Raw genomic sequence first — 24,941 nt, forward strand, 5'->3', positions numbered from 1 at the left:
CCATGAGAGGTCCTCTGAGAGGTAAGTACCCAGAAATTTAAAACTACCAACTCTCTCCACCTCCTCACCGTTTATGTACAGTGGTAAATGTACATTTCTCTTCCTCCTAAAATCAATTATGAGTTCTTTAGTTTTTTTGATGTTAAGTGTGAGATGATTTTCTTTACACCAAAGTATCAACCTTTGTACTTCCTTTCTATAAGCAGACTCATTGTTCTTATTTATGAGCCCCAACACTGTCGTATCATCCGCAAATTTAATAATTGCATTGGTGTTATACAGTGGGGTGCAATCATGTGTGTACAGGGAATAGAGGAAGGGACTTAGCACACAGCCCTGGGGAGCTCCTGTACTTAGTACCAGGGTTGAAGAATGGTGGGATCCCATCCTTACTGACTGTGGCCTATCTGTCAGAAAATCTTTTATCCACATGCAGATCTCCTGAGGTAATCCCAGGTTGATCATTTTAAAAAACAACCTATTTGGTAGAATGGTATTAAAAGCAGAGCTATAATCCACAAACAACAGCCTTGCATAAGTTCCCTGATGTTCTAAGTGGCTCAGTACAGTATGGAGTACAATGGACACAGCATCATCAGTAGATCTATTTTTCCTGTATGCAAATTGCCATGGGTCCAAAGAAGGTGGAAGACTAGCCTTAATGTAATCCAGCACCAATCTCTCAAAACATTCATAACAACAGATGTTAAAGCTACTGGTCTATAATCATTCAGAGATGCCACAGCTGACTGCTTGGGGACTGGCACTATAATAGATGTCTTCAGACAAGTGGGGACTGAACACTGCAACAAGGATAGATTGAAAATATCCGTAAAAACTCCAGCTAATTCTGCAGCACAGCCCCTAATAACTCGTCCCATGATTCCATCTGGTCCAGCTGCCTTTCGAACGTTAAGGCTACTTTCTTTGAACAAGATCTTACCTATACTGATGGCCTGCATAGATTTGTACTGTACTTTTTCATTGTCTTTCTTTTGATGCCTCTTTTCCAGTTTAATTGTTGTTTTTAACATGATAATCCATTTTTCTATAGTACAATTTATTGGCTGAGATCCAGTAGTATGTTATGACTAGAGTAGTCTTGTTGAATCAATGGAACTTACATAGGTGTTATCTCACCAAATCCGCACTGATTCAGTGCTGTAGTTGCGGCTTATTACTGGATTTCAGCCATTGTGTTCTTAACAGTATCTGTTGCTTAATTGTGTTGTGAGACGCCTCGGGGAAAAAGCATAGGACGAAATATATAAACAAATTCAGCAGTACAGATCAAAGGATTAGAGATAATGTATGTTTATGACCACAACTTCCTTCAGTAACAGAGGGAACTATGAAAATCTCAGTATCCAAGTTTCCCTCTAAGGTGCATGGCTGCATGAGCGTGTGCGGCTTTGCCCCCTCCTCTTCCATGCACCCACAGCGAGAATTTCCAGCCACTTTGGTTCCAGTTGTGGAGGAACTCCACGTGCCCCCCCCCCGAAAATTAGAGGGAACATTGCCAGTATCCATTTTAATGGTCGAGGAAAAATAAATTAAACAATCAATCTTAAATTATTTTCAAGGTGTGTTTTATCTGCTTGAATGTGTTTTATCATAAACTGCATCTGAATTCACATGCGCAATGTGTCCTCTGTATTTTTAAAGGACGTGATTCAAGCCATTAAGGAAACAGCATTTGTGACATCTGACTATCCTGTCATCTTGTCGTTTGAAAATCACTGCAGGTATGTTATGGAGAATTGCTTTTCTTGTGTATTTCAGAACGGAGGTGGAACTTCGTTCGGTTATTTTTAAAAAAACTACAACTCCCAGAACCACCCTATCGTTCTTGCTACTATTTATTACTTTGGATTGCACAATGACATATGAAAACACTGGCAAAACACAAAGCAAAAGATCTCCGCAAGGAACTGTATTCTTCACATGATATAGGGAACCAGCTGGAGCATATTATAGCAAACACTAAGAACTATAGCCTTGACCCTATGCTGTTCTGCAGCTGAATACATCAGCCTCATATGGTACAGTTCAGCTGTGCAAAACAGATATTCGTAGTACTCACTGAAAGTTGTAAAATCATTAATGGATGCCTGAAGCCTGTTGGTAAAATCAGTTATCTAGCATACATTGCACCCAGTGATCTATAGAGGGAGACAGCAGCTAATAGTGAAAGACCCAAACCATTTATAGCAAATGCACATCTGTTCCTTGGCTATCATCCTGCCTTTCCCAGGAAAATATTTTTCAGAAAATATGTGAATCTAGAACAAATGACAGAGAATGCCAGCATCATAATGTGGAAAGAAATAACTGTCCACCTTTTAAAAACTGATGGAACCTCAGGTGAATCTGACCCCTGGTCACATGGAGAACTGAGTTACTTGGCAGACATATAATAGGCTGCAGAGTGGCATTGGCAGAACCAAAGTGAATTTCAGAAAAAGGGACTGTGTACCAAAACAATCCTTTGTGAGAGTGGAGAAGAACAAACAGCTGTACACTTATGTCACTGTACCTATACCCATCAACATGTACTAAGGAAGACATGATGTTAGCTATTCCAAGTGTTAATTGTACTGTGGCCTTTCTCGCACAAAGAAAGAAACGAACGTCTTGCTATTGGGCTTGGTACGTTTCTGGGAGTTGCGCTTCCAGAAAAATGGGGCAAACCAGCTAAGTAGTGAAAGCAGTCAAAGATTATGAAGTTAAGTTATATGTGAGGCCACCAGAAAATACCGTATTTTTCGTACCATAAGACGCACTTTTTCCCCACAAAACAGGGGGGTGGAAAGTCTGTGCGTCTTATGGAACGAAGAAAACAGATTATATTTTCCTGTTTTCTTCTCCTAAAAAATTGGTGCGTCTTATGGAAAGGTGCGTCTTATGGAGTGGTTTAAACAGGAAACAGGAAAATGAGACCAGATTTATGTTGCATTCTCTTGTTTTAAACTGCGATACAACAGTTTTTGTACATGTGAAATTTACTTTCATATACAGTGGACCCTTGACTTACGAAGGTCCCTACTCACGAAAATTTCGAGGTACAAAAAGCTCCGGCTGCAAAATTTTAGTTTGACTTGTGGCCGGAGCTTCGACCTACGAAAGGCAGGGGGAAAGGGCAGGAAATTCAAAGCCACCCCTGCTGCCCTCTGCCTACCGTCCCCACTACCCTCTGCACCAGGGACGGGAGACAGGGACAGCAAAGGGAGTTGTGAAGCTCGGGAAGCCAGAAGCCGGCAGCAGGGGTGGAGCGGCTCAGAAAGCTGGCAGTGGGCACGGAGCAGCTTTCGGCTTCCCAGGCTTCCAAAGCTGTACCTGCTGCCCTCTGTCTCCCGTCCCGGTGCCCTCTGCCTTCTGTCCACACAGGGCAGAAGGCAGAGGGCACCAGGGATGGGAGACAGAGGGCAGCGGGTGCAGCTTTGGAAGCCCGGGATTTTTTTTTTCTTTGCCTGGAACAGATTAAATGATTTTAAATGCATTCCTATGGGAAATGGACCCTCGACCTACGGACTTTTTGACCTGTGGCCACCGTTCCAATATGGATTAATTCCGTAAGTTGAGGGTCCACTGTAATGGTTTTACTTATCCAACTACTTTTAGTTTTATAGTGTTCAAATTATGGTGTTCACCTATTTTAGTCTTGTTTTGGGCCATCTTGGTACCAGTTCTGGGAGAAATGAAAGAAGTTTAAACAAATAAAATAAATAAATAGTTGTGTATGGTTGAGCTGTTCCGTTACAATGGTTTTCAGTTTGCAGTAATAAAAAAAATTAGATACCATACCTTTTTCAATTTAGGCTGATAATAATGCCTCTATTCTAGCAAATACCAACAATACAAAATGTCAAAATACTGTGAAGATATTTTTGGAGATCTTCTATTGAAGCAGCCACTAGAAACACATCCAGTAAGTACCTTCCTGCTCTTTTGTTTAGATTGTCTTGTAAACAGTTCTTGAAAATTCACTGGTGAGAGTCGTGTATGTTCAAAGGCATGGGTGATATCAGGTTTCTGAAAAAAAGCCCCTGAGCTGTCTTCCTCTTTCTCATTTTTCTTTTTCAATTTCTTGGTGTACTGTTTCTAAAATCTTGCATTGTGTGGATACCAGATTTTAGGAAGACCAAATATTACAACCACTTCCTAATTATCAAAGCTGGGGAAAATTGTTTGAACTACAACTCCCAGAATCCCCTTCTCCAGTGGCCATTTTGACTGGAAGGTTATGGAAGTTGTAGATGGGGAAAAAAATTTTCCCAGAGTTCTGCTCATAATCTCCCTTCATTTTCCTTGGTGGCATCTTTCTTTCTTTCTTTCTTTCTTTCTTTCTTTCTTTCTTTCTTTCTTTCTTTCTTTCTTTCTTTCTTTCTTTCTTTCTTTCTTTCTTTCTTTCTTTCTTTCTTTCTTTCTTTCTTTCTTATTTATTTATTTATTTATTTATTTCTGAAATCTTGGTAGAGTGACACTCATCATAAATGGGGATGAAATCATTAGCTGCAAATATCATTAGTTTAACTTTTCCTATTTCAGCAGAGCTGAAGGGAAGGAGAGGAAACGTTAAATTAAAGATTATCAACTGTAGCTGATGAGTTAATCACCATTTATGACCATTCCGCTCTCTCAAGAGAAATTCAACCACAAATATAATTACATACATCACATAAATTAAATAATCTTGTTTTACCTATTCCATTGACAAAAGGAAATAGAAGGAAAACATAATGTGAGTATTATCTCGAAAGTGCCATCAATAAAGCTGGGGTACAAACCTTTGATAGCAGTTTAAGCTAAAGGGAAGTGGGAAAGCAGGAACAGTGATGACTGGAATTGCAGATGCATCAGGCAGAATTGTGTCACACTGTGATAAATCATGCTGTTGTGCTTTGATTGCATGGCAGCATTTTATTCCCTCTAGAGTTTTATCCCCAAATCAGAATCTTATTAATTCCTACGTGTCTATGTTTCATTCTGTCCTCCTTGGCTCCACATAGATATTGCTCTGGTATTATATATTTATTTACTTTAGTAATTTCCATTTCATTTCTTTCTCCCATATGTTGTCTATCTGTTTACTGTCCTTGTTCTTCCTACGCTTCACTTCCCTAGCAGCTCTTGTTCTTGTCGAGCAGCCTTTCCCTGTCTGGTGTCCTCGTGAGGTATAAAACCCTGTAATTCCCAATACCCTAGACTGGCAAGGACAATAACCACGTTAGCAGGGATATGGGGTGGGATTTTAACCCCACAAATCTGGAGAATACTAGCATAGGGAAGACTTTTGTAGAGTGACCTTTCTTATATGGCTTTATCTGCCATTTAGCCCAGATGGCCAACTTCTAAGGTAAGTGTTGCTGTTGCAGCCAACCTTTTCCCTGCTCTTATTGACCAAATGCTAGCTTTTACCACTGGCCTGCTTCTATCCCCCCCCCCCCCAAATATACACTTTAAAGTGCACTTTAAAGTGTACTTACCTGCTGTGTGGTCTCTTTCCTAATATTATAGTCATTCTGGGGAAACACTCTGTGTGTGCCATATCAGGCCTGCCTACTTGCAGTCCTGCCAGTTTCTGTCAAAATATACCCAGCTCTAACAAATCCCACAGCCTGTCTCCGTAATACACCAGGGGTGGCTGCTTGACATGCTTGTCTGTGTGTTTCTGTTAGGGTTCCTTCTTTTGGTACTGGATCACCCTATAAGAAGAAGCCACACAAAAGCTGGAGCACCAGCTTACAGGCACTATAACCCTTTACTGTTTCCTGTCCGTTGCTTCTCTGTCCCCAAGCAGCCACCCATTCCAGCAAAGGAGACATCAGTAGCCACTATGGTCTCACACAGTTACTGTCCACCTCATTAAATAAAGACTGTGCCCACTTACATCTCTTCCTGCGTATCCCCATCTCAATGAGAAAGAGACTGTAGCTGCATGCTCCTGCTGGTTTTGGCTTAAGAGAGAGAGAGAGAGAGAGAGAGAGAGAGAGAGAGAGAGAGAGAGGGAGGGAGGGAGGGAGGGAGGGAGGGAGGGAGAGAAAAATTATAATAAATAATATAATCCCTGCTTTCATGTGAAGAGAAGGATGGGAAGAAGGAAAGAAGAGATAGACAAGCCATTATAACATGATGTGGATGCTGCCTATTAAAGGAGAGGAAAACTTTCCATTATGACTTAATGTTTTGCTATTTGCTGGAAGTAGAGAGACCAGCTATTGTGACTTGACTTGATGGACGGGCTGGCTATTGTGAACTCATACTGCTGATGATCATTTGAAGGAGAGTGTCCAGCTTTTATACTCTCAGGCTGATGTTAATAGCCACAGTATGGTCTCTTATAATAACCATCAATTTCTATCCTTTTTCATCTAATATGAAGGATAGTGGTGAACTTTTGAATCAGCGCCTGGTGTCAATACTAGGCTAGGCGAGCACTGACAAATAGAAGCTTCACCAAGACAAGAAGAGAGATTCCTGATCAGGATGGACAAAGACTCTGAAATAGAGTTTCAGCCTCTTTTGGGTGCACTTCACATCTCGAAGAATCAGGTTCAAAGTCTGGGAGTGCTCTTGGATTTGACATTGCCCTTGGATGAAGAAGAGTAGATGGTTGTGGCCATGAGTATCTTGCTAAAATTGGTGTGCCATCTGTACCCATTTCTGAAGAGTTGAGACTTGGCAGTGATGGTTAATACAGAACTTAGTTACATCAAGTTACATGGTTGCAATGTGATCTCTGATTTTTGAAAAGGCTTCTGAAGCTTCATTTGGTCCTGTCTGCTGCTGGGCAAAATTTTGGTTTTTATTTGCCTAGAGACTCTGTTATACCAGTGCCACAAGAGCTGCATTGGTCCACTTCTGGGCAGAATTTGGAAGGTTGAAGATTAATTTTAAAAACCTGAAATGGCTTAGGTGGAAAATGCTCTAGAGGTCACTCTTTGATGGTTGCAGTAGATTAGGGAATGCCTTGTTCCATGAAGAGAAGCTGGCTGGTTTCTTTGCTTTATTTCTATTGCTGAGGACAACTTTATTTTGTCAAGCTTTTGTGGTATGTGACAGATAATATTTTTATGGTTTGGGTTTGATTGCTAACCTTGTCTTCTTGGTTCATTCTTCATATTGCCATCTTTAAAATAACACAGTTTTTAAATGTTGTCAGCTACCATGAATTGTGCTTTTGCATAGAAGGGAAGGAAATAAATATTTTAATTAATTAATTAATTAGACAGCCTCTTGTTTGAAGTAGAAAGACTGGCCATTGTGAATCTCATACTGAATCAAGATAGTGACTAACAGATATACCCACATGTTAATGCTGATAGTCTCAAGGGGAAACTAGTGAAATGTATTCAGTTATAGTTCACATATATAAACGGCTTGGGCCCTGGATACCTGAAGGACCGCCTCCTTCCATATGAGCCTACCCGGCAGTTAAGATCTAGCCAGGGGGCCCTTTTGAAAGAGCCGCCCCTCAAGGAGGTAAGAGGGACGGCTTGTAAACAAAGGGCCTTTTCGGCAGCTGCCCCCAGACTATGGAATGCCCTCCCGACTAAGATTTGTCTGGCGCCGACACTGATGACATTTCGGCACCAGGTCAAAACCTTCCTGTTCCAGAAGGCTTTTAACTGAAATAATATTAGCTGTGGGTCCAATGGCAATTTTATACTGTAGTTTCTATGGACGGAAAAGAGCAGATATGGATTAAATGGTTTTCAATGCATTCCTATGGGAAATGCAGATTCAACATAAGAACTTTTCAACTTGAGAACCACCTTCCAATACGGATTAAGTTCTTAAGTAGAGACCCCACTGTATATATATTAATTTTATTTTAATTGTTGCATATCTTTGTTGTATTTTGGATGCTGTAAGCCGCCCAGAGACCTTTGGGTAGTGTGGGCGGCATATAAATTACATAAATAAATAAATAAATAAATAAATAAATAAATAAATAAATAAATAAATAAATAAATAAATAAATAAATGAATAACGACAATGGAAAAGTTGAGTGAGAGGAGGAAGAGTCTGAGCCTGCACTACAGTTATATTGTAATGTAGTTACACCTTCATTATTGGTTAAATGAGTTAGTCACAAGTAATTCATGAGTTACTCTTTAACTCTGAGCACTTTGTACCTTTTCAGCAGGTACCAGAACTGGCGTAGGATAGTATTTATGAGATTGAGCTAAAAATCCCACACTTTAAATGTTGCTTCTGTCGTAAACTTCAACTACTTTATGTGGAGATTATAACATTTGCATGGCTTTACCAAGGTGCTGTAATGATTGCAGCGAGATTATGTCACATGAAGTAATAATAATGTATAATAATAATCTTAGAACTGCAGAACTGGAAAGGACTTTGTGGGTCATCAAGTCCAGCCCCTGTCAAGGAGGCACCGGGGGGGGGGGGAATCAAACTGCCAACCTCTGGCTCATCAACACTCTAAAAGTGATAGTTTTAGATCATTTCACGTGATGGAATGCCATAATTATTACATTAACTTTGCATTTATGGCATTCCATCACGTGAAATGATCTAAAACTGGTATATTAATGTATTATCTGAATGTCAGCTGTAAAAGTACTATCCAAAGGTAATTTACTGTCAGCTGTAAACTCGTTGTTGTTGTTTAGTCATTTAGTCATGTCTGACTCTTTGTGACCCCATGGACCAGAGCACACCAGGCCCTCCTGTCTTCCACTGCCTCCCGGAGTCTGGTCAGATTCATGTTGGTGGCTTCGATGACACTGGCCAACCATCTCATCCTCTGTCGTCCCCTTCTCCTCTTGCCTTCTCTCTTTCCTAACATCAGGGTCTTTTCCAGGGAGTCCTCTCTTCTCATGGGATGGCCAAAGTATTGGAGCCTCAGCTTCAGGATCTGTCCTTCCAGTGAGCACTCAGGGTTGATTTCCTTCAGAATGGATAGGTTTGTTCTCCTTGCAGTCCAGGGGACTCTCAAGAGCCTCCTCCAGCACCACAATTCAAAAGCATCAATTCTTTGGCAGTCAGCCTTCTTTATGGTCCAGCTTTCACTTCAGCTGTAAACTTACCATCCAGCTATTTCAAAAGAACCACAAGATCTGCAGAAGTACTTTTTTTAAAAAAACATAAAAATATTAAGGAAGGGAAACTTCCAAAACAGCCTGATGAGGACTCAACATATAATTGACTGCACGATATTAAGTTGCAGTAGAAAGAGAAAAATAAAATAATTTAGATGGCAAAGGAACAAAATAACTTAGTCAGGAGTGTCCTGTAAGATAGCACTGGTTAAACTCCGAAGAGGAAGGACTTCAAATTACCGGGGTTACAAAAATGTTACACACCTTGTGTTGTTTAGTCATGTCACAACAGGGACTAGCAAAACCTGCTAAGCCTCTCTTTCCTAGATAAGCTTGAGTCCATAGCAGGTTTGTGTGTCGTTGCTATTTTAGACAGTGTCTTTGAGCGGCCAGGGCTTGTCATAGCTGATGGATGATAGAAGACATTTGGCCAGGACCTTGAAAGTGGTATGTAAAAAAGAGGAAGAGATAGCTGTCAGCCCAACAGGTATATGTATGTTTCAGAAGATGTTGCTCTCGTTTTTAAAGCATAATTACTATGAATTGTGGGTGAGACTGGAAACAGGACAATATTACAAACCTGAAGTGCATCATATACCTCTTTCTTTGCTTACAGCTTGAACCAGGAAGACCTTTGCCTTCCCCAAATGACCTTAAGAAAAAGATCCTTATTAAAAACAAGAGGTTGAAACCTGAAGTGGAGAAAAGTAAGTAGAGTCCCATTTAAAATACAGTGGTGCCCCGCATAGCAATGATAATCCGTGCAGCAAAAATCGCTGCAAAGCGATTTCGTTGCTATGCGAAAATAAAAAGTCCATAGGAATGCATTAAAACCCGTTTAATGCGTTCCTATGGGCTTAAAACTCACCTTTAAGCAAAAATCCTCCATATGGCGGCCATTTTCGCTGCCTGGTAAGTAAGGAATTGGCGAGAAAACACAGCGGGCGGCCATTTTTTTTACCCGTGGGCCATTTTGGAACTGCCAATCAGCTGTTGGAAAATCATTGCTATGTGATAATCGGTAAGCGAAACAGGAAATCGATCATCGCAAAGCGATTTTTCCCATTTAAAACATCGCAATGCGATCGCAAAATCTTCATCGCTATGCGATTTCGTAGTTAAACGGGGCACCTGTTAAGCGAGGCACCACTGTACTCAATTTCAAAAACCAAAATAAGAAGCAATAATGTATACTCCTTTTTTATTCCCAGGCAAAAATAAGTTTCAGTGTTGCTGGTTTGCTGTTTATTTATGAAGTGCTGTATTACAGAAGCACTGTCTAGAATATTGTTGAACTGTTATTTTACCTTATTAATTTTAGGCTTTTCATCTCACTATGCAGTTATATTTTCAACATATTTCTTTATGCAAAAGAATAGAAAAGACGTTTGTTCATTATTAGTCCAAATAAACTAGGAGTTGTCAGTGATAACTAGGTTTTATTCTGATCATCATGTTTCTTGTTGCTGGGTCTCAGTATTCAAGAGTTTTACAATTCTTTTGGGGAACTGGCCATGCACACTTCTTTCTTGCAAAGTCTTTCAGGAGAAGTAATCCTAAATCTTCCCACCCACCCGCGCCATGACGCAACCAACAAGCAAACCATTACAGACAGGGTAGTGGAGTATCAAGATCCAGAGGTACATTTTTTAACCCAGAATATATCTATGCATTCAGTGCCAGCAGAATTAAGACTGTCACCACACCACCCCCTGTGCTGGCATTTAGAGTGTGCAAGGAGCTAGAGGAGGGGAGCGGCATTCGGTGGAAGTACACCACTGGATCCTGTTCATTGAATTATTATAGGCGAATTTTAGCTGTTCTGTGCACCATTACCTGGGAAGGAAATGCACTGGAGATAAGGGAACTTCCTTTCTTTTATATGAAATAAGTGCCGTTTAGTGCAACTTATGAAAAAAGTTAAGCTAGCCATAATGTAGTAGAAGAATATGTATTATTTTAATGTGTGAGGTCCCACATCTTGTCTCTGCCACCTCCAGTTAAGGAGTCAAGTTCTGGATCAGGTAAAGACAGTGATTTAATCCAGCAACTCTGAGACCCATCCTGTTTGCACTGACATTGGCAGAAAGAGGGCACAGGGATTTAGCATTGCCCTGCCATCAGTTGTATTCACAGTGTTATATGAAGTGACCATTTTCTGTGACATGGTAGCAATTCCCATGTTGTGGCCAGTAGCATACAAAATACAAACTGTAGTGGCAAACTGAGTATACTATATTGTGATTCGGTACTGACCATTATTAACCTGATCTTTTTGGGGTTGAGCCAGGCCCAAATGATTTCATTATATATTTCAATTTATATTTTCTATTCTCTTCGTATGTGTGTGTATGTGTTTGTGTGCATGCATGTTTGTTTTAAATAGAACAGCTTGAAGCTTTGAAGAGTATGATGGAAGCTGGTGAAACTGCTGCTCCTGTCAGTATCTTGGAAGATGATAATGAAGAAGAGATAGAAAGTGGTAAGACGGTTCTTTAAAATTGCCCTCCTTCTAAGTTGTTTTTGCAACTGGTTAAGATATCTCAGTTGATAGCCTCCTGGGGCTGTTGGCGTTCACCAGCAAAATGTCATGATAATTTTAATTGGTTGTTTATAGTAGTGATCATTGTGAACTGAGCATCCCCTTCAAATCAAAAGTGCCATTATCTGCACATTGGGCATCTGAATTCTAAGGAAACATCAACGTGCATAGGATGTTGCCAGAGTAAGGAATCTCAAAGGCTAGACAGATTGCTCATGGCTCAATTGTATATTGTTACATTGCTTAAACGGATGGCAATATATTTTAATGGACTTGACGGGATCCACTGGGCCAAGAGATGCAGGTGTTGGTGGTACTGGGCTAATAGTTGCCAAGGCATATATGTGCCATCCAAGAATGAAAATAAAACTTGTTTTGGCCTACACATCCTCACACGCCCCATGGAATATACTATCAATTGTTATAATCTAACAATAAGGCCTTGGTGAGCAGAAGAAAGAAGGGTTTTTGACATATGATACTACCTCGAGAGAAGGAGTTGCCTTTTCATTTGTTTTGATCACTACTTTTACCACATTGGCTAAAATCCTCTTGCATAATTACCTAGCATAATCCAAATTGGTTATCCTTTGGAGGAGAATGCACATAAAAATCACTATAGATATTATTTGTTGCATGCCAAGTCACATGGTTCAGTACACAACAGCTAATATCTATAGTAATTTCTTAACTTGAGGCAATTTGCCTCCCAAAACTATGCCGTTTGCATTATAATGGCATAAGTATGCAAGAGGATTTTAGCTACTGGCTTATATGCATATTTTAGATATTTCTACATTGTATTTGTCTGAAAAGTGAACTTATTTTATGGATGAAAGGTGTTAAAAAGCTTGGAAGCTTCCTTGCTGCCTTTTGAGACCTCATGTTTTCCTGATTCAGCTTTGTTGTTGATGGCGTTGTTACTATCATTTGTTTTCCAATGCCTTGTCCTCTTTTGACTTATATTTTTATGTAGCTGACCAAGAAGAAGAAGCCCATCCAGAGTACAAATTTGGAAGTGATCTCTCTGCAGATGACCTGAGCCAAAAAGAATCTGTAGCCAACAATGTGAAAAAGGTAGGGAAGCTTTTCACACATATGTTTTAAGTAGGTGACTTCTCAGTGAGATGGTCAAGAATATTGGATTGAAGTGTAGCTGGATAGTGATAAAGTTTCCTGGTTGTTTAAATATATATCTCGTATACTGTGCCTATTGCAGTGATTGACCAAAAATGTATATGACTCAGGTCAAAGTTGAAAAAGGGTTGGCTTGGCTATATTTGTTGGCGGCTGCCGGTGGTAGACTGGAATGCTTCTCTGCTATTAACTTGGTATATTCAGTGTATGCTTCCTTAATGATCATATAAATAGTTTAAAAAGAGAAGTCTTTAAAGCATAAATATAATAATCTGTGATAGCCAAATTAAGATGTTATCAGGAGGTTATGAGAAAAGGATTGAGGAATTTTCTCAATGATTAGTGGAGCCTGCTAGTTTAATCCAAAGCACCAGATAGCACTATGTCATAGGAAATTGTGTCAAACCCAAAAGCAAACGTGTCAAACCCTGCTTACTTTAGGAGAACATTCAAATACTGAACTATTTTGTAACTTTGCTCCTGTTGATATCCTGGCTCCTTCCTTCTTAACTACCTGTCTTCTGATCTTTATCTAGTTACTGAGCTAGTAAAAGCCCTCCTTACCACCTACTGCCTTTTAAAGCTCTAAAAAAAACCCAAATAAATGAAATGGCAAATTCAAGAGCACTAACACCCCTGACTTGCTTTTTCCTTGCTTTCTTTGGAATTTTAGGTTGGCTCTAACTGAGACGGGGATTCTCTTTGTAGCCCAGCATACTTGTGATTAATGTAGTAATAAAAGACACAACACCCTCAATTTAGTAGGCCTGTCCTTGGTTGTCATCTGGATGACAACCCTACTAGCCAGGTTTTTGACTGCTACTCCAACATGGTGTCTTCAGATGCTGGCTTCTGTTTCCCTATGTTAATGTCAGGAATAGAAAGAGAAGTTGTACTGTACATTTATCCAGTATGTTGAATTACGTTTTGAGCAAGCTGAGAATCAGTTTAGTTGGACAAGAAGATATTTTTCTGAACAGCCCCTTTAAAAATGAAGCACTGGGCATCTTCCATTCCACTTGTATTTCATCTAGCATTACCAGTACATGGACAGGGCCCCTATGAATTATGATCCATGATCTTGCTCTTTGTTTTCACTCTACAAAAGGCCCTCCCCTTTCCACCTTGTTAAATCTCTGTGCTTTTTAATACCAGCTGTAATTTACGCACAGATGCATCTAGTGGAAAGGGCAGATTTCAGACAACATGTCCTGTGATTTCTTCTGTTTTGTGCTTTCTCCCTGCCCTTAAATTATGAGTGTGTGATACTGCAACTTCTTTGGATAATATCTGTATTTTTCCCCTTAGGCCGTGGACGATTCTGAACAAGAAAACAATAAAAAGGTGATCCATGAGATATTTTATAGCTTTCCAATTTTTTTATTTCTCTACACCTAACAAAGCTGCATTGTAGACTACATTCTTAACTCCCTGCTTCATTCAGCCCTTCTCTTTATTTAGTTATTCCTCAAAATTCTGTAGATTATTTTTGATGGTCATGGTGGCTCTCCCTTTTCAGTGTGTAGCAGATCCTCCTCCTTCTACTTAGGATACTTTGATGCTAGGTGGCCTGCATGGCTCTGCTATCTTAGCCTAATAGACATGTTTATATCACCAGCCCCCCAGAGAGTGGCTAGCCACTCTGACCTCCTTCTCATTTCTGCATACCCTACTCTACTTTGGCTTTCTCTTTCTTTTCTTTGAATTGGAGGTGGGGTTGCATGTTAAAACTTTCTTCTGGATATGCTTCGCTTGAACATCTTTTCCTGCCATTTCTATTCTCCATATTTCTGTTCTTTCAAGACTCTTCTGATTTCTATGGCATCCACCATATATGAGTCTCTCCCCTAATCCTTCCCTTATCTGGGATATCTGCTGATTTATGTAGGACAAACTGGCTATCCTGTGCTGACCTGGTGCTATGCCATCACCATCATTTAGTTCAATACGAATGACTGAAACTGGTTGTTTATTTTTTTTAATTCTTGTGCTTCATTGCTATCATTTTAAAGAGGATGCAAGTATCTGATGAATAATTATGGATCAACAGACTTGCTAAAGAAAACCATGGTATTAAGTTGGAAAGTCTGTTCTTTGTTTCCATATTTTGCTTACTTAGAAAAATATGGACATCTAACAAGACTGAAGTCTATGGCCTCCCCTCTGTTCTCCCTCTTACTTTTTAAGCATTGCACATAAGCAGGATCCCCCCCCCCAAGGCCCCAGATGTAGGCTGCAAACTTCAGTAATAATAGCAGTAATTATAATGCTGATGCTCCTGACAACAACATTCATTTAATGGCTCTTGCCTGTTGTCAGGGTGTTTAGTAGCAACTAGGCTATGTCTTGAAAATTGTGTCTTTTTATTAAAAAATGAAGGAATATGAAGTAATGGACTATTAATTAAATGTATTATTAGGACAGAATGAATATTGATGGCTGGAATAGAAGGGGCAGCTCTTCCAGGCTGTACCCTAGAAGTAACCATGGTGTCTTGGATGTCTATTAACACTTAATAATATGTAACAGCAGGCTATTACTGAAAAATGGAGGTCTCCCAGGATTTCTAATGTCCGGGGACTGCAAAATGGACAGGTCACAAAGTGGAGATGTCAGTGGCCCCCTCCCTTTTTTAAAAAAATGAATAAGGAATGTTCAGATAACCAAGGATAGGATCCAAAAGTATGTTTGACTCATGCGGAATGTCTCTTCACTGGGCTGTTTTCCACCCTATGCTATAGCATTGCATGAAAAAGAAAAAGTGGAAAATAAATCCAGAGATTTTTCTGTGCTTGCGCAAGCAGCAACATTAAGCCTTCTATAGAAGAGCACTGGATGCTTAGTTCTGCATACAGACCTATGTTATTGTGCAAGCATTTGCAGAATAACATTAGTGACAGCACATCTGGATCCAACCAATGCATGCAGAGGAGAGGAAAGTTTTACATTGTGTTGTAGTGGGCTTGTGATAGGACTTGACTTTACCAAAGTGCTCCATAACATACACTGCCATTCCTTTCCTCTAAAACCTACATTTCCGCTCCCCCCCCCCCCCCAATCAGGAGGAGTGCTGCCACAGAAATCTAGGAAACTCATGTCTCATAATCAGAAGGAAATAGCTTCTTTTTCTGAATGCAGATAAAAGCCACAAGGAATGGCTGTGGCTTCTGTGCAGAAAATAGAGCCTTAATTTGGTGGCTGTTGCCTCCTCCTCCCCCCTGCCTAAGGTAAGCCACTTTCCCCCCCCCCCTTTTTCTTCTGTCTTAGGCAGAAGGGCATAGTACATCTTCACCTAGCAGCCCTGAATGGGGTGAAGAAATAGCCTTCCCTTCCCCACAATTGTTCTGTTGTGACTTAAAGCAGAGGAGGTAATTTTCAGTCTTTAGAGAAGCATCATACCTGGACGGAGCTCTCTCTCTCTCTCTCTCTCTCTCTCTCTCTCTTTCGGTTTTCACTTTCCTATATGGCGGAGTTAGAATGTTACCCCATGGCTTCGGAGGTCTTCTAAAGTTCTCTGTTTGTTTATTTATTTATTTTATTTGTTTGATTTATATCCCGCCCATCTGGTATATTCTACCACTCTGGACGGCTTACAGAATATCAAAAACAATTAAAAAAAACATAAAAACATTAGCATACAACAATAACAAATAGTGCAGGAATAAATAAATAATAAATAGCAAAGCAAAGAAATCAGTAGTTGACAGGAGGGAAGGCCATGTTTTCAGTTGGCATTTGAAAGTACCCAGCGTTGGGGCCTCACGAATTTCTGGAGGAAGGTTGTTCCAAAGGCGAGGAGCCACTGCCGAGAAGGCCTGGCTTTGTGTCTTTTCCCTCTGGGCCTCCCTCAGCGTTAGGCTCCTCAGCCTCACCTCCTGACTCATGCAGGTGATCCGAGTAGATCTTGGTGGGAGCGGGCGCTCCGCCAAGTATCGAGGTCCTAAACCATTTAGGGCCTTATAGGTAAGCATCAGAACTTTGAAGTCAATGCGGAAACGGATGGGCAGCCAGTGCAGTTTGGCCAGAACAGGAGAAATATGTTGGTGTTTTCTCACTCCAGTAAGGAGTCTGGCCACTACGTTCAGCACCACCTGAATTTTCCGCATCAGCCTGAAAGGTAGCCCCACGTAGAGCGCGTTACAATGGTCTAGTCTTGAGATTACGAGCGCATGTACCAAGGTAGTGAGCGCCCCCATGTCAAGGTAGGGTCGCAGCTGGGCAATCCACCAAAGGTGGAAAAAGGCGGTGTGAACTACTGACACCACTTGGGTTTCCATGGTGAGCGTCAGGTCCAGGTGTACCCCCAGGCTGCGAACCCCACTCTTAGCAGCCAGGGTCACCCCCCAAATGTGAGAGAGCCACCAGGGCCACCAACTCCAAGGGTGTCCACCCTCAGAACCTTCCTCTTGTCCGGGTTCAGCCTCAGCCCATTTTCCTGCATCCACTGCAGTACGGCCCCCAGGCAGCGCTGGAGGGACAGGACGGCATCACCTGCAGTTGGTGAAAAGGAGATGTAAAGCTGGGTGTCATCAGCATACTGATGACACGAGGCTCCACACCCCCTGATGATCCCACCCAGCGGTCTCATGTAGATGTTAAACAGCATTGGGGAGATAATCAACCCCTGTGGGACCCCACAATTGAGATTCCACGGGGCCGAGACACTCTCCCCAAGCTGTACTCTCTGGGGTCGGTCCTCCAGGAAGGAACGGAGCCGGGCTAACGCCAAGCCACCAATTCCCAACTCGGAGAGCCTCCCCAGGAGGATACCGTGGTCAACAGTATCAAAGGCCACCGAGATGTTGAGGAGGACCAACAGAGACACTTTGCCCCTGTCAGCCTCCCTCAACAGGTCATCATACACCCTTGTTGACACAAGGGGCAGGAGAATGATGGTATCTGCAATTTTGGCGGATGTCATGGCATCTGATTTGTGGGTGCCTATTAACCAGGTACCAATGCTAGGTGTAGGAGCTCCAAAGAAGGGAAGGGGGTCTGAGGAGGTCAGTATTCCAAGTCAATATTCTTGGTTAAATAAGAGAGCCAATTTGGCAGTGTGTGCATGCTTGTTACAAGCAGGTAAGTAATTCTCCCAGAGTGGATGTCCCATCTGTCTGAATTGTAACAAGTCACATGAAAAACAAAAATGTAGGCAAAAAAAGAGAGAGGATGCTCTGTGATGTGATCCTTTCTATGGCCCTTTCAGTTCATAAGCCATTTTTTGTTTGTTTGTTTAGAGGTTTTTTTTGGAAAGGGAGATAAGAGTTGACCACTAAGGATGTGCCATTTGGAATATTTTCTACTCCAAATCTCATCGTTCTCCATCCTGGGAATTCCACCTGAGACAGATCCTGTCAGACCCTAAATGTTGCTCACCTGGAAGAAAGGCCTCTGCATGAGGATTTTGTGGCCTAGCTAGGCTTAGAACCTGCTCCCAAGCTTCCAGTTCAGGGAGTAGGCTGCTGCAATACTAGCTGGGAGCTTCCTTTATGAATGGAAAGCTTGGGCAGAGGTAGGCCTAGCTAGCTCTGCCCAGCCTTCTAGCTTAGACCTTTCGCCCAGGTGGGCCACGTTTAAGGATCTGCATCTCAAGTGAAATCCCCAGAATGGAGAGGTATGGGATTTGCCATCCAGAAATTCTAAATGATACATCTCTACAGATCACCTCTTTGTCCCGTATTAAAAGTAAATATCAACAGCTAGTCTTAGAAAGGTAAGGTTTCAGAATACTGTTCTGAATCTTTCGAGCCCATTCCTTATTATCTTCACTTCCGCCTCTCTCTTGCAATGTGTTGTGCTCTATCTTTTCTCTCTGCCTTTCTTTCCAATGCTTTAATTTAAATTTATAAATTAAGGTTTGCATCACAGGACATGAACATCTTTGCATGTTTACTTTGCTCAGTAATTGACCATTATTGTGATGACGATGCATTATAATCAATAATGATATTACAAAAATGGTCTGTAATCACAAATTTATTCTGAGACTTTCCTTAGCACATGGAATCATTATGTACAGGCACTGGTGATAGAATAATTCTCTTCTGCATAATATTCCATTTATGCTTGCTTCTAGAAATTCTGACCAAATCCTATTTTGAAATCATTGCAGTTTGGGTAAAGAAATAAATGTTGCCACTGATAGAGATATTTGTCTGAATATGCTTTCAGGGTGTAATAACTGCAGAAGATGAGCAAGCATGGATGGCATCTTACAAATATGTAGGTGCCACGACTAATATACATCCATACTTATCAGCACTGATCAACTATGCTCAGCCTGTTAAGTTTCAAGGTTTCCATGTAGCAGAAGGTAACTAAAATGTTCAATTGATGTATAATACATTTTCCCTGCTTTTGTAGTTGGTTATGATGATGTTTCCCAGAAAGAATTAATATGCTTTCCTTGACACTTCATTTCTTCCTTTGTCCACGTGGGGGCACCATATTAAGAGGAGTATGTTAACTTACACAGCATCCCAAGAATTTTCATACAGCACCAATTAATATATTTATTTATTCCTTTAATCAGGTTGTTATTGTTTTTCTGTTCAGTAAATATGGCTGCCATAAATATCTGGTCTTTACTTGGAATATACTTTTCACCTTGAAAAACATACCGTATTTTTCGCTCCATAAGACGCACCTTTCCATAAGACGCACCAAATTTTTAGGAGAAGAAAACAGGAAAAAATTATCTGCTTTCTTCTCCTAAAATTTGGTGAGCCTTATGGAGAGGTCCATCTTATGGAACACACCCTAGGGTCCTAGGGTGTGTTCCAGGACCCTTTGGAGCCTCCCCCTGCCTCCCTCGGGGGCGAGAGGGGGTGAAATCGCCACCTTCTGGGGCTCTTCTGAAGTTTCCCAAGCCTCAGAAGAGCCCCCAAAGGTGGTGATTTCATCCCCTCTGGCCCCCAGGGGAGGCAGGGTCAGTCTCCAAAGAGTCCTAGAACACACCCTAGGACCCTTTGGAGACTCACCCTGCCTCCCCCGGGCGACAGAGGGCGCAAAATAGGCAGCTTCCAGGATCTTTTCTGAGCCTTTCCAGGCTCAGAAAAGGTCCTGGAAGCTCCCGATTTTGCCCCTGCTGTCCCCGTGGGGGTGGGTGGGTGGGAGCCTGGCAAGGGTCCAAGGGAGCCTCCCACCCCCCCATGGGACCAGGGGGGGTAAAATCGCCAGCTCCCGATTTTACCCCCCCTGGCCACGTGGGGGTGGGTGGGGGGAGGGTGGCATGGGTCCAAGGGAGGGTCCCTTGGACCCTTGCCACCCTCCACCCACCCCCCCATGGGACCCGGGGGGGGAAAAATCGCCAGGTTCTGGGAGTGTTTGGAGGCTCCCCAAGCCTCCAAACACTCCCAGAAGCTGGCGATTTTACCCCCCCTAGCCACATGGGGGTGGGTGGGGGGAGGGTGGCATGGGTCCAAGGGAGGGTCCCTTGGACCCTTGCCACCGTCCACCCACCCCCCACAGAGCGGGGGGGTGTTTAAAATCGCCAGCTTCTGAGTGTGTTTGGAGGCTTATCAAGCTTCCAAACACTCCCAGAACCTGGCGATTTCGCCAGGGCTGGCCCCGTGGGGGGTGGGGGGAGGGTGACAAGGGTCCTGGGAGGCTCCCTTGGACCCTTGCCACCCTCCACCCACCCCCCCATGGGACCAGGGGGGGTAAAATCGCCAGGTTCTGGGAGTGTTTGGAGGCTCCCCAAGCCTCCAAACACTCCCAGAAGCTGGTGATTTTACCCCCCCTAGCCACGTGGGGGTGGGTGGGGGGAGGGTGGCATGGGTCCAAGGGAGGGTCCCTTGGACCCTTGCCACCGTCCACCCACCCCCCACGGAGCGGGGGGGTGTTTAAAATCGCCAGCTTCTGAGTGTGTTTGGAGGCTTATCAAGCTTCCAAACACTCCCAGAACCTGGCGATTTCGCCAGGGCTGGCCCCGTGGGGGGTGGGGGGAGGGTGGCATGGGTCCAAGGGAGGGTCCCTTGGACCCTTGCCACCCTCCACCCACCCCCCCATGGGACCAGGGGGGGGTAAAATCGCCAGGTTCTGGGAGTGTTTTGAGGCTTGGGAAGCCTCAAAACACTCCCAGAACCTGGCGATTTTGCCAGTGCTGGCCGGTGCGTGGGTGGGAGGAGCGTCGCAAGGATCTGAGTGAGCTCCCAGGACCCTTGCGACGTTCCCCCCACCTGGAAACTGGCGATTTCGCCGGTGCTGGCCCCGTGGGGGCGTGGGGGAGCCTCGCAAGGGTCCTGGAAGGCTCACCCGGACCCTTGCGACGCTCCCCCCCACGGGGCCAGCAGCGACGAAATTGCTGCATTCACACCATTAGACGCACTGACTTCCCCACCCACATTTTGGAGGGGGGAAAGTGCGTCTTATGGTGCAAAAAATACGGTATATGGTCCATTTCAGGCTATTTAGCTCTTAACTTCCTGAATGTGCACTTTGACAAAAATACACATCTGTAAAACAACACTGTGATAGGTGAGTGAGGGATAATCATGACCTGAACACTGTTTATGTTTTTTTTATTTGCTCATAGATTTATATACCCTGCCTTTTCTTTATTTAAATCTAAGATGTATCTGCATTTCAAATGTTTTTCATTTACTATAGACTTTAAAATTCTCTTGATAAATTTCTTCAAAAATCTCACAGAAGGGTTTTTACTACTTTCTTTTTAGAACGGAACACTCACTACAACATGTCCTCTTTTAATGAATCTGTCGGGCTAGGTTATTTGAAAACACATGCAATTGAGTTTGTGAAGTATCCTTGTATGAGCGAGCTATAATGGGGTTGGGGGTGGAGGTTTGATTATTACTACTGTGGAGAAAAGTCTAGGACTAAGCTGTGCACAGTCCTTTATTAAAGTATGGCATAATTATAGTCTTGGCAAATGCCTCAAGAGTTTGAATATTGAAAAAAAAACCTATGAAGATGTGAAAAATTATCATTAAGTCTTCGTGTTGCTTGGTTATTCCAATTTCCTTGACAAATAACATAGCTATAATAAACGTCAAATGAGTCGGATATACCCAAAGGGAGGCAGAGTGGATTCCAGCAATTACATGCCTCAAATTTTCTGGAACGCTGGATGCCAGATGGTCTCACTCAACTATCAGACCCCAGGTAGGCAAACATGTCCACTGTAGCTACGTTTCAAAAAAGGTGGGGGGAGGAGGAGCAGCTTAAGCAGTCCATTTCCACCAGATGTCATTGCTTTTGCTCCTGGCATTATTGAAGGATTCAGACACATGGGTAAATATGAGAGCGTATGTTAGATTAGGCAGGCAAGATGACTGCAAGCAGGAAAACAGGAAAAGTGAAGGAAGTTCTACTTGCCAATTTATATTGCAGGATTAGTCATCATAGTGGATCGCAGTTGTGGCCAATTTAATGTACATGTTGGACAGAACCATGAAACAAATGGCTTCGTTACAATTGATATGTATTGCTTTAAGTGATAAAGTGCAAAAGGAGGGCCCATCCCAGAAGTGGTAGCTGAAAAGCACAGTGCTGTTTATTTATGAGCTGATTTTTTCAGAAGCTTATTTTTTGGACTATACTAATGGGAATATTCTGCAATGGTGGTGGTGACAGGCAAGGAGATAATGAGGTCAAATGTTTCTCTGTAAATCAGGAGAATTCAAAATATAGTGTGAATATTTACCTGTACTGTTTTTTATACCCCAAATAGCACATCATTGTATATTTCTTTTGTGTGGAAGTTGCTTGTAACTGGATAGCAGAGCCTTCTTTAGTTTGCTCAGACTGTGTATGTGTGCCATGTTTGGGTTCTAGTGTTACCATGGGATCCGTTGGCTGTTTGTGAGGTCGTATGTTGGAGAACCACTAGCTTCTTTCTCTAAAAATGTTGCAGGGAGGTGGGGAGAATCAGTGCTTTAATTGGAGATTGTGGTGGGTCAGATGCCTGAAGGCTAGTAGTTCAGTACTGTGCAGTTGGCCAGTGCAGAACACCAAAATATTTCATCCAAGGCTCTGTCACCAATCACATAGACTATGAATCTGATGAGAGAGGACAAGGGGAGAAATCTGTTCTGTCATGCAGTGTTTGAACCCAACCCTTTTAAAAAAAAGATCATATGTCCATGATTTAACTAATAAAAATGACAGAAATAGCTGATCCATACATTACCCCTATGTGGAAATGTCATAGAAACTTGTGATGAGTGTATTTTGCACTTGAAATCTGAAGGAATTTTGCTTCAGTAGGATTGATCATTCATGGATTTGAGAAGAGTACATAGGAATTATGTTTTCGATGAGCTAGGTGTCCCAGATGAGTTATTTGCCTTAGATTAAGAAGGCAGTTCCGACTCAGCTAAGTGTTGCTCAGGAACGAAGTACATTACTAAGCTATTTTTGTCTCTTGACAGATCTAGCGATGCAGCTGAACCAGGGAAAATTTGAATATAATGGGTCATGCGGGTAAGTAATGATTTAAACTGTTGTCATTATGGAGAACTGGGTCACTTTTAATTACGTGCTATGAGTGAAAAACAGGATGTAGAAACGGAAAGATCAGAACCTATGTAGAGAGGGAGTAGAACAAGGAAGAAGGCTGATGAATAATCAGATCATGTTCTATGAATACAGGGAAAGACATTAAGACTGTAGAGAAAGAAGGCTTATTCAGGAGTTTTGAACACAGGTCTCAAAATCCCCCAGCTATGCTGTTTAGATGATTTGTGGAATGTTAGCAGTGCAGTGAGTTAGGTGTATCGCTGCGGAGCCAGAGACTGAGAATTCGATTCCCCACTGTGCCTTTCAGGAGAAGGGCCAGTTTGGAGGAGGGGGTGGGCACTTCTGAGTACTGGAGGAGTGTGGTATCTGCCGGGGATTGGTTCCAAAGCACTCTCTCCACGAATGCTGAAAAGTGCATGACCTCTAGTGACCAGCTCTGATAAATACACCTTTGAAATACATATGAACACAGATTTCTGAGGTATTTTATTTAGTATTTTCAGGTAGTAGAAAAATGAATCAACAGATACTAATCCTGTGGGCTGGGCAAGGGTTCCTAGAGTTGTTGTTGTTGTTGTTGTTTAGTTGTTAAGTCGTGTCCGACTCTTCATGACCCCATGGACCAGAGCATGCCAGGTCCTCCTGTCTTCCACTGCCTCCTGGAGTTGGGTCAAATTCCTGTTGGTTGCTTCGATGACACTGTCCAACCATCTCATCCTCTGTCGTCCCCTTCTCCTCTTGCCTTCACACTTTCCCAACATCAGGGTCTTTTCCAGGGAGTCTTCTCATGAGATGGCCAAAGTATTGGAGCCTCAGCTTCAGGATCTGTCCTTCCAGTGAGCACTCAGAGTTGATTTCCTTCAGAACAGATAGGTTTGATCTCCTTGCAGTCCAGGGGACTCTCAAGAGTCTTCTCCAGATCCACAGTTCAAAAGCATCAATTCTTCGGTGGTCAGCCTTCTTTATGGTCCAGCTCTCACTTCCATACATCGCTACTGGAAAAACCATAGCTTTGACTATGTGGACCCTTGTTGGCAAGGTGATGTCTCTGCTTTTTAGGATGCTGTCTAGGTTTGTCATCACTTTCCTCCCAAGAAGCAGACGTCTTTTAATTTTGTGGCTGCTGTCTCCGTCTGCAGTGATCATGGAGCCCGAGAAGGTAAAGTTTGTCACTGCCTCCAAATCTTCCCCTTCTATTTGCCAGGAGGTGAGGGGACCAGTGGCCATGATCTTGTTTTTGTTTGTTTGTTTGTTTGTTGTTGTTGTTGTTGTTTATGTTGAGCTTCAGACCATTTTTTGCACTCTCCTCTTTCACTCTCATTAAGAGGTTCTTTAATTCCTCCTCACTTTCCTACCCTGCACTAAATCTCTGGAAAGGGTCATGATGAGTAAGAATTGACCTCATGACATGTAATTGCCCAAGCACTGAATTTATTCAAATTAAGAAATATCCTAAATTGAAAATCAAACAGTTATGCTATAAATGCAGACTGGAGAATTTATATGTTACATAAATGGCATTCTTGGGTAATATTTCTCAGACAACCACAGGAGCAAAAGATCCTACAGTGACTTGAAACATAACTGCATAACTACAGGAATGTCTCATAAGCGTTCATGATGCCAATGGTCCTGTTGGTGCATTATTCATTTAGGAAGCCTGGTTGTCAGAAGCAACAGAAATTAGGGGATCTGATTCCTTTCCCATCAT

The 24,941-nt window shown here is 42.3% G+C and overlaps 1 protein-coding gene across 14 annotated transcripts in view; it reads left to right on the plus strand.

The window, feature by feature from the left end:
• The window catches only part of PLCB4 (phospholipase C beta 4), a 354,479-nt gene that overhangs the window by 272,925 nt on the left and 56,613 nt on the right, over window positions 1–24,941 (plus strand). For 12 of the 14 annotated variants that reach the window (XM_073003183.2, XM_078388138.1, XM_073003175.2 and 9 more), the window contains 10 exons: window positions 1,666–1,745; window positions 3,844–3,928; window positions 9,686–9,776; window positions 11,456–11,551; window positions 12,588–12,688; window positions 14,057–14,092; window positions 18,920–19,061; window positions 21,427–21,511; window positions 21,750–21,874; window positions 23,143–23,194. In XM_073003183.2, the coding sequence (XP_072859284.1) occupies window positions 1,666–1,745; window positions 3,844–3,928; window positions 9,686–9,776; window positions 11,456–11,551; window positions 12,588–12,688; window positions 14,057–14,092; window positions 18,920–19,061; window positions 21,427–21,511; window positions 21,750–21,874; window positions 23,143–23,194 (893 nt within the window). The remainder of the gene's footprint in view (window positions 1–1,665; window positions 1,746–3,843; window positions 3,929–9,685; window positions 9,777–11,455; window positions 11,552–12,587; window positions 12,689–14,056; window positions 14,093–18,919; window positions 19,062–21,426; window positions 21,512–21,749; window positions 21,875–23,142; window positions 23,195–24,941) is intronic. The other 2 variants (XM_078388532.1, XM_078388632.1) reach the window with 1 other exon arrangement.

The sequence above is a fragment of the Pogona vitticeps genome, chromosome 1 (assembly GCF_051106095.1).
Source record: "Pogona vitticeps strain Pit_001003342236 chromosome 1, PviZW2.1, whole genome shotgun sequence".
Taxonomy (NCBI): domain Eukaryota; kingdom Metazoa; phylum Chordata; class Lepidosauria; order Squamata; family Agamidae; genus Pogona; species Pogona vitticeps.